At 47.0% G+C, this 12,444-nt stretch overlaps 1 protein-coding gene across 2 annotated transcripts in view; it reads right to left on the bottom strand.

The window, feature by feature from the left end:
- LOC120048743 (beta-2-glycoprotein 1-like) overlaps window positions 1–11,662 on the bottom strand; it is a 22,630-nt gene extending 10,968 nt beyond the window's left edge. The window contains exons 1-3 of one of the 2 annotated variants that reach the window (XM_038994930.1): window positions 11,448–11,662; window positions 739–885; window positions 221–412 (exon numbers count right to left, since the gene is read on the bottom strand). In XM_038994930.1, coding sequence (XP_038850858.1) covers window positions 221–412; window positions 739–885; window positions 11,448–11,511 — 403 coding nt within the window. In that variant the 5' untranslated portion in view covers window positions 11,512–11,662. Of the gene's footprint in view, window positions 1–220; window positions 413–738; window positions 886–6,016; window positions 6,313–11,447 lie in introns of those variants that run through there. The other variant, XM_038994929.1, reaches the window with a different exon arrangement.
- Between the last annotated feature and the right edge of the window lie 782 nt (window positions 11,663–12,444).

Raw genomic sequence — 12,444 nt, 5'->3', positions numbered from 1 at the left:
ATGGACGTCAAGTAAGGGAGTCCCCCGCACCTCTCTGATTCAGAGGGGTTGTGTTAAATGCGGAAGACACATTTCGGTTGAATTCATTCAGTTATGTAACTGACTTGGTACCCCCTTCCCTTCCCCTACCCTATTTCCAGGGTCCTTCTAATGAGCAGAGATAATGTTATCTAAATTGCATCCAGAACATTCTGCCTCTCTGCTCTGTTCTTGTACCCACCTGTGCAGTTGGGATCATCACCGCTCCATTGTCGGTCGCCTTGGCAACGACGGATGGCTGCATCCAAGCCATTGGGCAACATGTAGCCTGTGTCACAACGCACCTCGAGGAGGGCAGAGAAGGAGGGAGTGGGAGAGAGGAGGGAAGCAACAAAGTTGTACCCTGAGGGCAGGGGCCAGGGACAAGTACGACCTGGGGAAGAAGGAGAGGAAGAGATGGAGGAGTGGAGAGGTTAACGAGGAAAGATCAGATCATCAAGAACAGTTTAGAATGGGCTTAGTGTGTTTCTGGGCAGATGAACTGAAAAGGCACTTCCAGATGGGGCATCACTGGTGATGATGTAAAGCCATGTCGAGTGCCCTCATTTCCTCATTTGGAACACACATGAACATGTGCAATGATTTAAAAAATTATCCCTCGCAGCTAAGGCCCAACTGACAAACCAGAACACAAACACGTACCTGGAGCCACACAGCTGAGGTCCAACTGACAAACAAAGAACACACACACACACGTACCTGGAGCCACACAGCTGAGGCCACACTGGCCATCACACAGACACTGGCGCTTGTTGCCACAGTCCTTGTCCTGTGTACAGGGTTTTGGACACGTCCTTCTCCGCTCGTTACCCAGCAGCCTCTCTGGACACGCATCAGATGCCTGGACTAGGAGAGAGACAGAGGTGGAGAGATGTGCCCTCTAGCTCAGTTGGTAGAGCATGGTGATTGCAACATAAGCGTGGTGGGTTTGATATCCGGGACCACCCAAATGAGAAAACGTTTTTTATGTCTGCATGACTGTAGGTCACTTTGGATAAAAGTGTCTACTAAATGGCATATATTATTATATTATGTCAGGGGTCTTCAACCTTTTCTTGCCCAGGGACCCCCTCCCAGGTAAACCGGCCACCCAGTGACCCCCTCCCAGGTAAACCGGCCACCCAGGGACCCCCTCCCAGGTAAACCATCCACCCAGGGACCCCCTCCCAGGTAAACCATCCACCCAGGGACCCCCTCCCAGGTAAACCGGCCACCCAGGGACCCCCTCCCAGGTAAACCATCCACCCAGGGACCCCCTCCCAGGTAAACCATCCACCCAGTGACCCCCTCCCAGGTAAACCGGCCACCCAGGGACCCCCTCCCAGGTAAACCATCCACCCAGTGACCCCCTCCCAGGTAAACCGTCCACCCAGGGACCCCCTCCCAGGCAAACCATCCACCCAGGGACCCCCTCCCAGGTAAACCGTCCACCCAGGGACCCCCTCCCAGGTAAACCGGCCACCCAGGGACCCCCTCCCAGGTAAACCGTCCACCCAGGGACCCCCTCCCAGGTAAACCGGCCACCCAGTGACCCCCTCCCAGGTAAACCATCCACCCAGGGACCCCCTCCCAGGTAAACCGTCCACCCAGGGACCCCCTCCCAGGTAAACCGGCCACCCAGGGACCCCCTCCCAGGTAAACCGGCCACCCAGGGACCCCCTCCCAGGTAAACTGTCCACCCAGGGACCCCCTCCCAGGTAAACCGGCCACCCAGGGACCCTCATCATACGTTAGCCCCCCAAATAAATTGCATGTCTTGTCTTATCATCAGGTGAATGAAAATGGCAAGGAGAAGTAATCAGCATTTTAAAATGAATATACTTGATAGATTGTTTTTCATTATGTTGACCTCCCCACATTGTAATTGGATGAGGAAGTGTAAACTCTATCATAGCCTATTAGCTAGAAAGGTCACTCCAAACACATTTTCACTAATAGCTGCTGTTTAGCTGGTTAAACTAAGTTTAGCCCTGTGTTGGGAAAAATGTATGTCCAAGACAAGTCAAGAAAGCTTACTTTCTTAATTGGCTCCAATCAGTGTAATTTTCTCTATCTTAGAAGTTGAGAAATAAAGTTGGCATCATTAGATAGAAGATATTCTCCTATTTTCTACTGTTGATATTTAATTCAGAATTCCTTTATTCTGTTGTTGCTAGCAATATTCATAAAAACACTGAGAGACCATATATACAGTACCAGTCAAAAGTTTGGACACCTACTCATTCCAGGTTTTTTTTTAATTTTTACTATTTTATACATTGTAGAATAATAGTGAAGACCTCAAAACTATGAAATAACACATATGGAATCATGTAGTACATTTTTTTTTTCAACAAATCAAAATATATGTTCTTCAAAGTAGCCACCCTTTGCCTTGATGACAGCTTTACACGCTCTTGGCATTCTCTCAACCAGCTTCATGAGGTAGTCACCTGGAATACATTTCAATTAAGCCTTGTTAAAAGTTAATTCATGGAATTTATTTCCTTCTTAATGTGTTTGAGCCAATCAGTTGTGTTGTGACAAGGTAGGGGGGTAAACAGAAGATAGCTCAATTTGGTAAAAGACCAAGTCCTTATTATGGCAAGAACAGCTCAAATAAGCAAAGAAAAATTACAGTCCATCAATACTTTGAGACATGAAGGTCAGTCAATACGAAAAATGTCAAGAACTTTGAAAGTTTCTTCAAGTGCAGTCGCAAAAACCATCAAGCGCTATGATGAAATTGGCTCTCATGAGGACCGCCACAGGAAAGGAAGACCCAGAGTTACCTCTGCTGCAGAGGATAAGTTCATTAGAGTTACCAGCATCAGAAATTGCAGCCCAAATACATGCTTCACAGAGTTCAAGCAATATACACATTTCAACATCAACTGTTCAGAGGAGACTACATGACTCAGGCCTTCATTGTCAAATTGCTGCAAAGAAACCTCTACTAAAGGACACCAATAAGAAGAAGAGACTTGCTTGGGCCAAGAAACACGAGCAATGGACATTAGATCGGTGGAAATCTGTCCTTTGGTCTGATGAGTCCAAATATGAGATTTTTGGTTCCAAACGTCATGTCTTTTGTGAGATGCAGGGTAGGTGAACGGATGATCTCTGCATGTGTATTTCCCACCGTGAAGCATGGAGGAGGAGGTGTGATGGTGTGGGGGTCCTTTGCTGGTGACACTATCTGTGATTTATTTAGAATTCAAAGCACACTTAACCAGCATGACTACCACTGCTTTCTGCAGCGATACGCCACCCCATCTGGTTTGCGCTTAGTAGGACATCATTTGTTTTTCAACAGGACAATGACCCAACACACCTCAAGGCTGTGTAAGGGCTATTTGACCAAGAAGGAGAGTGATGGAGTGCTGCATCAGATGACCTGGCCTCCACAATCCCCCAACCTCAACCAAATTGAGATGGTTTGGAATGAGTTGGACTGCAGAGTGAAGGAAAAGCAGTCAACAAGTGCTCATGTGGGAACTCCTTCAGTTGGAAAAGCATTCCAGGTGAAGCTGGTTGAGAGAATGCCAAGAGTGTGCAAAGCTGTCATCAAGGAAAAGGTTGGCTACTTTGAAGAATCTCAAATATAAAATATATTTGGATTTGTTTAACACTTATTTGGCTACTACATGATTCCATATGTGTTATTTCATAGTTTTGATGTCTTCACTATTATTCTACAATGTAGAAAATAGTAAAAATAAAGAAAAACTCTTGAATGAGTAGGTGTGTCCAATTTTTTGACTGGAACTGTATATATTATATATTTTTGCAGACAGCATGCATTACCTCGGTGGACCCTCAGTTGAATTATGTACAGTGCCTTCAGAAAGTATTCACATCCCTTGACTTTTTCCACATTTTGTTGTGTTACAGCCTGAATTTAAAATTGATTACTTGAGATTTTCTGTCGCACAATACCCCATAATGTCAAAGTGGAATTATGTTTTTAGAAATTGTTACAAATTAATACAAAATGTAAATCTGAAATGTCTTGAGTCAATAAGTATTCAACCCCTTTGTTACGGCAAGCCTAAATAACTTCAGGAATAAACATTTGCTTAACAAGTCACATAATAAGTTGCATGGAATAACTCTGTGTGGAATAATAGTGTTTATTAACATCATTATTTTTGAATGACTACTCCATCTCTGTACCCCACACATACAATTATCTGTAAGGTCCCTCAGTCGAGCAGTGAATTTCAAACACAGATTCAACAAAAAAGATCAGGGAGGTTTTCCAATGCCTCACAAAGAAGGGCACCTATTGGTATATGGGTAAAAATAAATAAAAGCAGACACTGAATATCCCTTTGAGCATGGTGAAGTTATTAATTACAAGTTGGATGGTGTATCAAATACACCCAGTCACTATAAAGATACAGGCGTCCTTCCTAACTCAGTTGCCAGAGAGGAAGGAAACCGCTCAGGGATTTCACGATTAGGCCAATGGTGACTTTAAAACAGTTACAGAGTTAAATGGCTGTGATAGGAGAAATCTGTGGATGGATCAACAACATTGTAGTTACTCCATAATAGTAACCTAAATGACAGAGCGAAATGAAGCAAGCCTGTACTGTCACACCCTGATCTGTTTCACCTGTCTTTGTGCTTGTCTCCACCCCCCAAGTGTTTTTATACCTGTGTTCTTTGTCTGTTGCCAGTTCGTTTTGTTTCGTGAAACCTACCAGCATTTTTACACTTGCTCCTGTCTGTTCTAGTTCCTGTTTTCTAGTTTTTCCCGGTTTTGACCATTCTACCTGCCCTAACCCTGAGCCTGCCTACCGTTCTGTAACTTGTCACACCATACTGGATTATTGACTCCTGCCTGCCCTATCCCTGAGCCTGCCTACCGTTCTGTACCTTGTCACGCCTTACTGGATTATTGACTCCTGCCTGCTCTGACCCTGAGACTGCCTGCCGTTCTGGGCCTTTTGCACCCTATCTGGATTACTGACCTTTGCCTGCCCTTGACCTGTCATTTTGCCTGCCCCTGTCCTAGTAATAAACTTTTGTTACTTCGACACTGTCTGCATCTGGGTCTTACCTGAAACGTGACATGTACAGAATAAAAAATATTCCCAAAATACATCCTGTTTGCAATAAGGCACTAAAGTAAAACTGCAAAACAATTGGCAAAGGAATTCACTTTATTTCCTGAATACAAAGCGTTTTGTTTGGGGCAAATCCAACACAACACATGACTTAGTACCACTCTTCATATTTTCAAGCATGGTGGTGGCTGCATCTTGTTGTGGGTATACTTGTCTTTGGCAAGGACTAGCGAGTTGTTTAGGATAAAAAGAAACTGAATAAAGCTAAGCACAGGAAAAATCCTAGAGGAAAACGTGTTTCAGTCTGCTTTCCAACAGACACTAGGAGACAAATTCACCTTTCACCAAGACAATAACCCAAAATACAAGGCCAAATATACACTGGAGTTTCTTACCAAGATGACATAGAATGTCCCTGAGGGGCATAGTTAGAATGTTGACTTAAATCGGATTGAAAATGGCTGTTTAGCAATGATCAACAACCAACTTAACAGAGCTTGAAGAATAAAAAAAAAATTATGTGCAAATATATTGGGCTCCCGGGTGGTGCAGTGGTCTAAGACACTACATCTCAGTGCAAGATGCGTCACCGCAGTACCTGTTTTGAATACAGGCTGCATCACATCCGGCCGTGATTGGGCGGCGTTGTCCAGGTTTGGCCGGGGTAGGCCGTCATTGTAAATAAGAATTTGTTCTTACCTGACTTGCCTAGTTAAATAAAAATTAATTGAACAATCCAGGTGTGCAAAGCTCTTAGAGACTTACCCAGAAAGATCCACAGCTATAAGGTGATTTGAACGTATTGACTCAGGGGTGTGAATGCTTAAGTAAATTAGATGTTTAATTTTCAATAAATTTGATAACATTTCTAGAAAAGTGGGTATGAATACTTTCTGGAGGCACTGTAGACAGACAAATCAGACCTGGAATGGAGACCTTGCCCAGGAGAGTGGAATGAAGAGGTCGGAACATGAAATCGCAGTTGAAATGTGAACTGAAGTTGAAGTTGGAATCAGATGGGGCCTTTTTTCTATCAAACCTGGTACCCAAGTTTTCAAAGAGGACAATTTTCTTCTGGCACATTTGTAGGGATTCATGTACTCAGGTAAGCAAAGGTTACAGTGCTGTGCAGAATGTAAACCTGGTTATAGTTTGATAGAATAGGGGCCTAAATCTGATTCCAATTTGGACATCTAGTTCTATGATTTCATCTCTTCCTAGGAATCCATTGTATTTTGCTTCCATGTGTTTTATGTTAAAACATATCCGCAATACAGCATGGACTGTAGCCCAGCACGCACACACACACAAACACAGACACACAGAGAGAGAGACACGCCCTTAATGTACAGCACATCTGGAACGGAGAGAGAAGGGTCCCACAACTCGTGTTCTCTCATGCTGACAGCTGCACATGTGTGACCAATTAGTGGCATATATTCATATACTGTACACACAGGTGGACACAGGGACACACACATACTACATACACACAACTGTGCAAACACACATACACAGAAATTGGCTCTCATACAGCTGCAGTACACTGCCCTACCATAGCCGCCGCAAGTAGGGGTGCTGAGGGTGCTGCAGCACCCCCTGAAAAATCTAAATTAAAAAATAAATACAAAATTGGTGAACTGGGCCTTTATTACTCCTGTATGAGTGGGGAAATTCACTTACAGTGTGTTACATTTAGTTTAGTATTGTGTCTCAAATTCCTAGCACGCAATGACTACTTCAAGCTTATGACTCTACAAACTTGTTGGTGTCACGACTTCCGCCGAAGACGGCTCCTCTCCTCGTTCGGGCGGCGTTCGGCGATCGACGTTACCGGCTTTCTAGCCATCGCCGCTCCATTTTTCATATATCCATTTGTCTTGTCTTGTTCCATACACACCTGGTTTTCATTTCCCCAATCAATCTACTTGTAATTAACCCTCTGTTTCCCATCATGTTCTGTGTGTAATTGTTTCATGTTATTGTGGTGTTTTATTACGCGCTTTATTTTTGTTATGTTCCGTGTTTTATGTAGTGCTCTTGTTTTTGGAACTAAAATAAAAGTGTGCCTGTTTACATCACTCTACTCTCCTGCACCTGACATCGCCTCTAATACACCCGTTGACAGAATTACACACCTCTAAGGAAGTCAGCAGGAGCAGGTACCCCGGTTAGAGGAGTCGAGGAGCGCGTCCAGGAACATTCGGCCATGTTACATCATCTTGGTGCCATGATGGATTGCGTTGTCCAGACCATGGACCGCTGGGAGAGACAGGAAGTCTCTCCAGTGCCTCGACCAGCACAACCGGGGTTACCTCTACCCGTCCCGTACGGATCCAGCTCCAGGGGGATGCGTCTCTCCCTTCCCAGGGAGTATGATGGAACGGCAGCACAGTGCCAGGGATTCTTGTTACAACTGGACCTCTACCTGGCCACTGTGCACTCAGCTCCCTTGGGAGGGGAGAGAGTGGCCGCCCTCGTCTCCTGCCTCACAGGAAGAGCGCTGGAGTGAGCAAACACCGTGTGGAGAGAAGGAGACACGGCGCCAGACCACTTCGAGGAGTTCACCCGTCGCTTCCGGGCCGTCTTCGACCATCCACCTGGCGGCAGAGCGGCGGGGGAAAGGCTCTTCCATTTGAGGCAGGGGACGAGGAGCGCCCAGGACTTCGCCCTGGAGTTCCGGACCTTGGCCGCCGGAGCAGGCTGGAACGACAGGGCCCTCATCGACCACTATCGATGCAGCCTACGAGAGGGCGTCCGACGTGAGCTGGCCTGTAGGGATGCCACCATTTCCTTTGACCAACTGGTGGATTTGTCCATCCGGTTAGATAACCTGCTGGTCACTCGCGGACGTCCAGAGGGGGCTCTGTCGGTTCCATCGTCCAGCACCCCCGCTCCGGTGCCCATGGAGTTAGGAGGGGCTGCTCATAGGGAGATTGGAGGAGGAGCCATCACGTGCGCCATCTGTGGCCGCAGAGAACACACTGCCGGTCGGTGCCGTGTTGGTTCCTCTGGGAGTCGAGGCAACAGGCAGGGCACTCTGGCGTCACCCCAATGCTCTGTCAATAAAATTCCCAGCTGCGCCTGAATCGACGAGCGCCTTATGCTGGGAATATGGGGAAAACCCCAGAAACTGGATCTCAGGAGTGCGTATAACCTGGTGCGTATCAGGGAGGGAGACGAGTGGAAGACAGCGTTCAGTACCACCCCAGGGAATTATGAGTACCTCGTCATGCCGTACGGGTTGATGAATGCTCCATCAGTCTTCCAATCCTGTGTAGACGAGGTTTTCGGGGACCTGCACGGGCAGGATATAGTGGTGTATATTGATGACATTCTGATTTACTCAGCTACACGCGCCGAGCATGTGTCCTTGGTGCGCAATGTACTTGGATGGCTGTTGGCGCATGACCTGTATGTCAAGGCTGAGAAATGCCCGTTCTTTCAGCAGGCCGTTTCCTTCCTAGGGTATGCATTTCGACATCAGGGGTGGAGATGGAGAGTGACCGCATTGCAGCCGTGCGTAATTGGCAGACTCCCACCACGGTAAAGGAGGTGCAGCGATTTTTAGGGTTTGCCAATTACTACCGGAAATTTATCCAGGGTTTTGGCCAGGTTGCTGCGCCCATTACCTCACTGCTGAAGGGGGGTCCTGTAAGGTTGCAGTGGTCGGCTGAGGCGGACAGGGTTTTTGGGCAGCTAAGAGATCTGTTTACTTCGGCTCCAGCGGTGGTCCATCCAGATCCCTCTTTGGCATTCATAGTGGAGGTGGACACGTCCGAGGCTGGGATAGGAGCCGTGCTCTCACAGCGCTAGCTCGGGCATACCACCGAAACTCCGCCCCTGTGCTTTCTTCTCGAAGAAACTCAGCCCAGCGGATCGTAACTATGATGTGGGGGACCGGGAGTTGTTGACTGTGGTTAAGGCGTTGAAAGCATGGAGACATTGGCTTGAGGGGGCTAAACACCCTTTCCTCATCTGGACTGACCACCGCAACCTGGAGTACATCCTGGCAGCGAGGAGACTGAATCCTCGTCAGGCAAGGTGGGCCATGTTCTTTACCCGTTTTGTGTTTACCCTATCCTACAGACCAGGTTCCCAGTATAAGAATGCAGACGCACTGTCCCGGCTGTATGACACAGAGGAGCGGCCAATGGATCAGACTCCCATACTCCTGGCCTCCTGCCTGGTAGCGCCGGTCGTGTGGGATCTGGATGCGGACATTGAGCAGGCTTTGCGTACACAGCCCGCTCCCCTCCAGTGTCCCGTTGGGCGTCTGTACGTTCCGTCTGCTGTCCGTGACCAGTTGATCTATTGGGCCCACATGTCTCCCTCCTCTGGTCATCTGGGGATCGGTCGGACGGTGCGCTTTCTGACTGGAAAGTACTGGTGGCCCACTTTGGCTAAGGACGTGAGGGTTTATGTCTCCTCCTGCTCGGTGTGTGCCCAGTGTAAAGCTCCGAGACACCTGCCCAGAGGTAAGTTACATCCCTTACCCGTTCCACAACAACCTTGGTCACATCTGTCAGTGGATTTCCTAACAGATCTTCCTCCCTCACAGGGAAACACCACGATCCTGGTCGTTGTGGATCGATTTTCTAAGTCCTGTCGTCTCCTCCCTCTGCCTGGTCTCCCTACGGCCCTACAGACTGCGGAGGCCCTGTTTACACACGTCTTCCGGCACCACGGGGTGCCTGAGGATATAGTGTTGGATCGGGGTCCCCAGTTCACGTCGAGAGTTTGGAAGGCGTTTATGGAATGTCTGGGGGTCTCAATCAGCCTTACCTCAGGTTTTCACCCCGAGAGTAACGGGCAGGTAGAGAGAGTCAACCAGGATGTGGGCAGGTTTCTGCGGTCCTATTGCCAGGACCGGCCGGGGGAGTGGGCAGCGTTCGTGCCCTAGGCCGAGATGGCACAGAACTCGCTTCGCCACTCCTCCACTAACCTCTCCCCCTTTCAGTGCGTATTGGGGTACCAGCCGGTTCTGGCACCGTGGCATCAGGGTCAGACCGAGACTCCTGCGGTGGACGACTGGTTTAGGCGCGTGGAGGAGACATGGGAGGCCGCCCGTGTCCATCTCCAGCGAGCCGCACGTCGCCAGAAAGCCAGCGTGAACCGTCACCGCAGTGAGACCCCGGTGTTCGCATCGGGGGACCGGGTCTGGCTCCCTGGCGTACATTGTTTGTTCCATCCTGGATTCGAGGCGTCGGGTGGGGGGCCTTCAGTACCTCGTGTAGTGGGAGGGGTACGGGCCGGAGGAGAGGTGCTGGGTTCCGGTTGCAGATGTTTTGGATCCTGAACTGCTGCGGGAGTTTCAAGGGGGGGTATTGTCGGTGACGTCAAGGGGGGGTATTGTCACGACTTCCGCCAAAGTCGGCTCCTCTTTTTGTTCGTGCGGCGTTCGGTGAACGACGTCACCGGCTTTCTAGCCATCGCCGCTCCATTTTTCATATGTCCATTTGTCTTGTCTTGTTCCATACACACCTGGTTTTCATTTCCCCAACCAATCTACTTGTAATTAACCCTCTGTTTCCCATCATGTTTTGTGTGTAATTGTTTCATGTTATTGTGGTGTTTTATTACGTGCTTTACTTTTGTTATGTTCCGTGTTTTGAGCGCGTTTGATTTATGTAGTGCTCTTGTTTTTGGAACTAAAATAAAGGTGCGCCTGTTTACATCACTCTACTCTCCTGCACCTGACATCGCCTCTAATACACCCGTTGACAGTTGGATGCATTTGTTTTGGTTGTGTTTTGGATTATGTTGCGCATAATAGAAATGAATGCCAAATAATGTATTGTGTCATTTTGGAGTAACTTTTATTGTTAATAAGAATGGAATAGGTTTCTGAACACTATTACATTAATGTGGATGCTACCATGATTGCTAAAAATCGTGAATTATTCGTGAATAAGGATGAGTGAGAAGGTTACAGAGGCATACAGTAAATATCATACCCCCCAATGACTGCTAACCTCTGAGAGATTAGTATGTTTTGGATGCTTTGTACAAAATACAACCAAAAGAAACTGCAAATGCATTCAATAAGTTTGTAGTCAGGAGTGTATCAGCATGCCCCAACCATAACACACAACCAAAACCACAGCCTATGTCAATACAACAAAGACAGGAACAAATATTCAATATACAGTACACTCATTGAAAAACAAATGCAAGCTCTCGATTTTTAAATGATCTGAAATAATCAACTGATTTACTCATCTATCCAAGGGCCAAGCCAAAGCCCAGCTCAGCCTAGGTGGGACAAGCTCTGTCTAGGCATCACATACAGTTACATAGTGTCATAGACAATGTGTGTGAGAGAGAGATAGAGGAGGTCTGAGCTGAGCTTACCTGCAGTCTGCAGAGAGACAGAACCAGCCAGAGCCCACAGAGACAGCAGCAGCACAGAGTCCATCCTTCCAGCCTAGACCCTGGTTTCAGCCGTTATGAGGGAGGCACACTGGGAAACAGAACACTTTGGGGAGAGGGGAACAAAAGGGAAAAGGGGGGAGAGAGAGGGAGGGATAAGGTAACAGCCCGGGAACACACATCTGGTTTGCGTTGAGTGTTTAGAACACTGGGGAAAATTCCATTGGAAGAGACCTTTCACCCATTTATGTTGATAGAGCTGAGAGAAGGGGGTCAAGAGGTCAAACATAGCAGCTGACATTACAGTCTCCCACTCACACACATACACAGAAACACACACACATACACACACACACACCTGTAATCAACAGGGTCTACTGATCAAAAAGTTACAGGTTCTATTATTACTACCTGAGCCAGATCACACACACAAACACACACACACACACACACACACACACACACACACACACACACACACACACACACACAAACACACACACACAATGATAAAGGTCCATAGACATCTGCTGATGTCATCTCTGTTGGACAGTTGTTTTTATTGAGTCACTTCAACAGTGTTACAATCAAAGAAAAACTATACCATTTTACAGTTACTACGATAGTCTTCTGTCTATATCCTCTTTTATATTTAAAGAAAATACATATTTTGATAATAATGGAAACATTATTGTCATATCTTCTTATCATATATTATATGAGTGTTTATATTATATGAGTATTTATATTATATTAGTATTTGTATGATATGAGTATTTATATTATATGAGTATTTATATTATATTAGTATTTGTTGTAAGGGGTGCGTAACTGGTGGCAGGGAAGTCAGACGCAGGAGAGCAGAACTAGGTAATAGCCGGAGCAGTTTAATTCCAAAACCAACGGCATCAAGAAAATAACAACTTGGGTACAAAACCCGACGCGCACCAGTCCACATGTGCACAAGCACTTACAACAA

The sequence above is a fragment of the Salvelinus namaycush genome, chromosome 5 (genome assembly GCF_016432855.1).
Source record: "Salvelinus namaycush isolate Seneca chromosome 5, SaNama_1.0, whole genome shotgun sequence".
Classification (NCBI taxonomy): Eukaryota; Metazoa; Chordata; class Actinopteri; order Salmoniformes; family Salmonidae; genus Salvelinus; species Salvelinus namaycush.
This window is presented reverse-complemented; position numbering and strand designations above follow the sequence as displayed.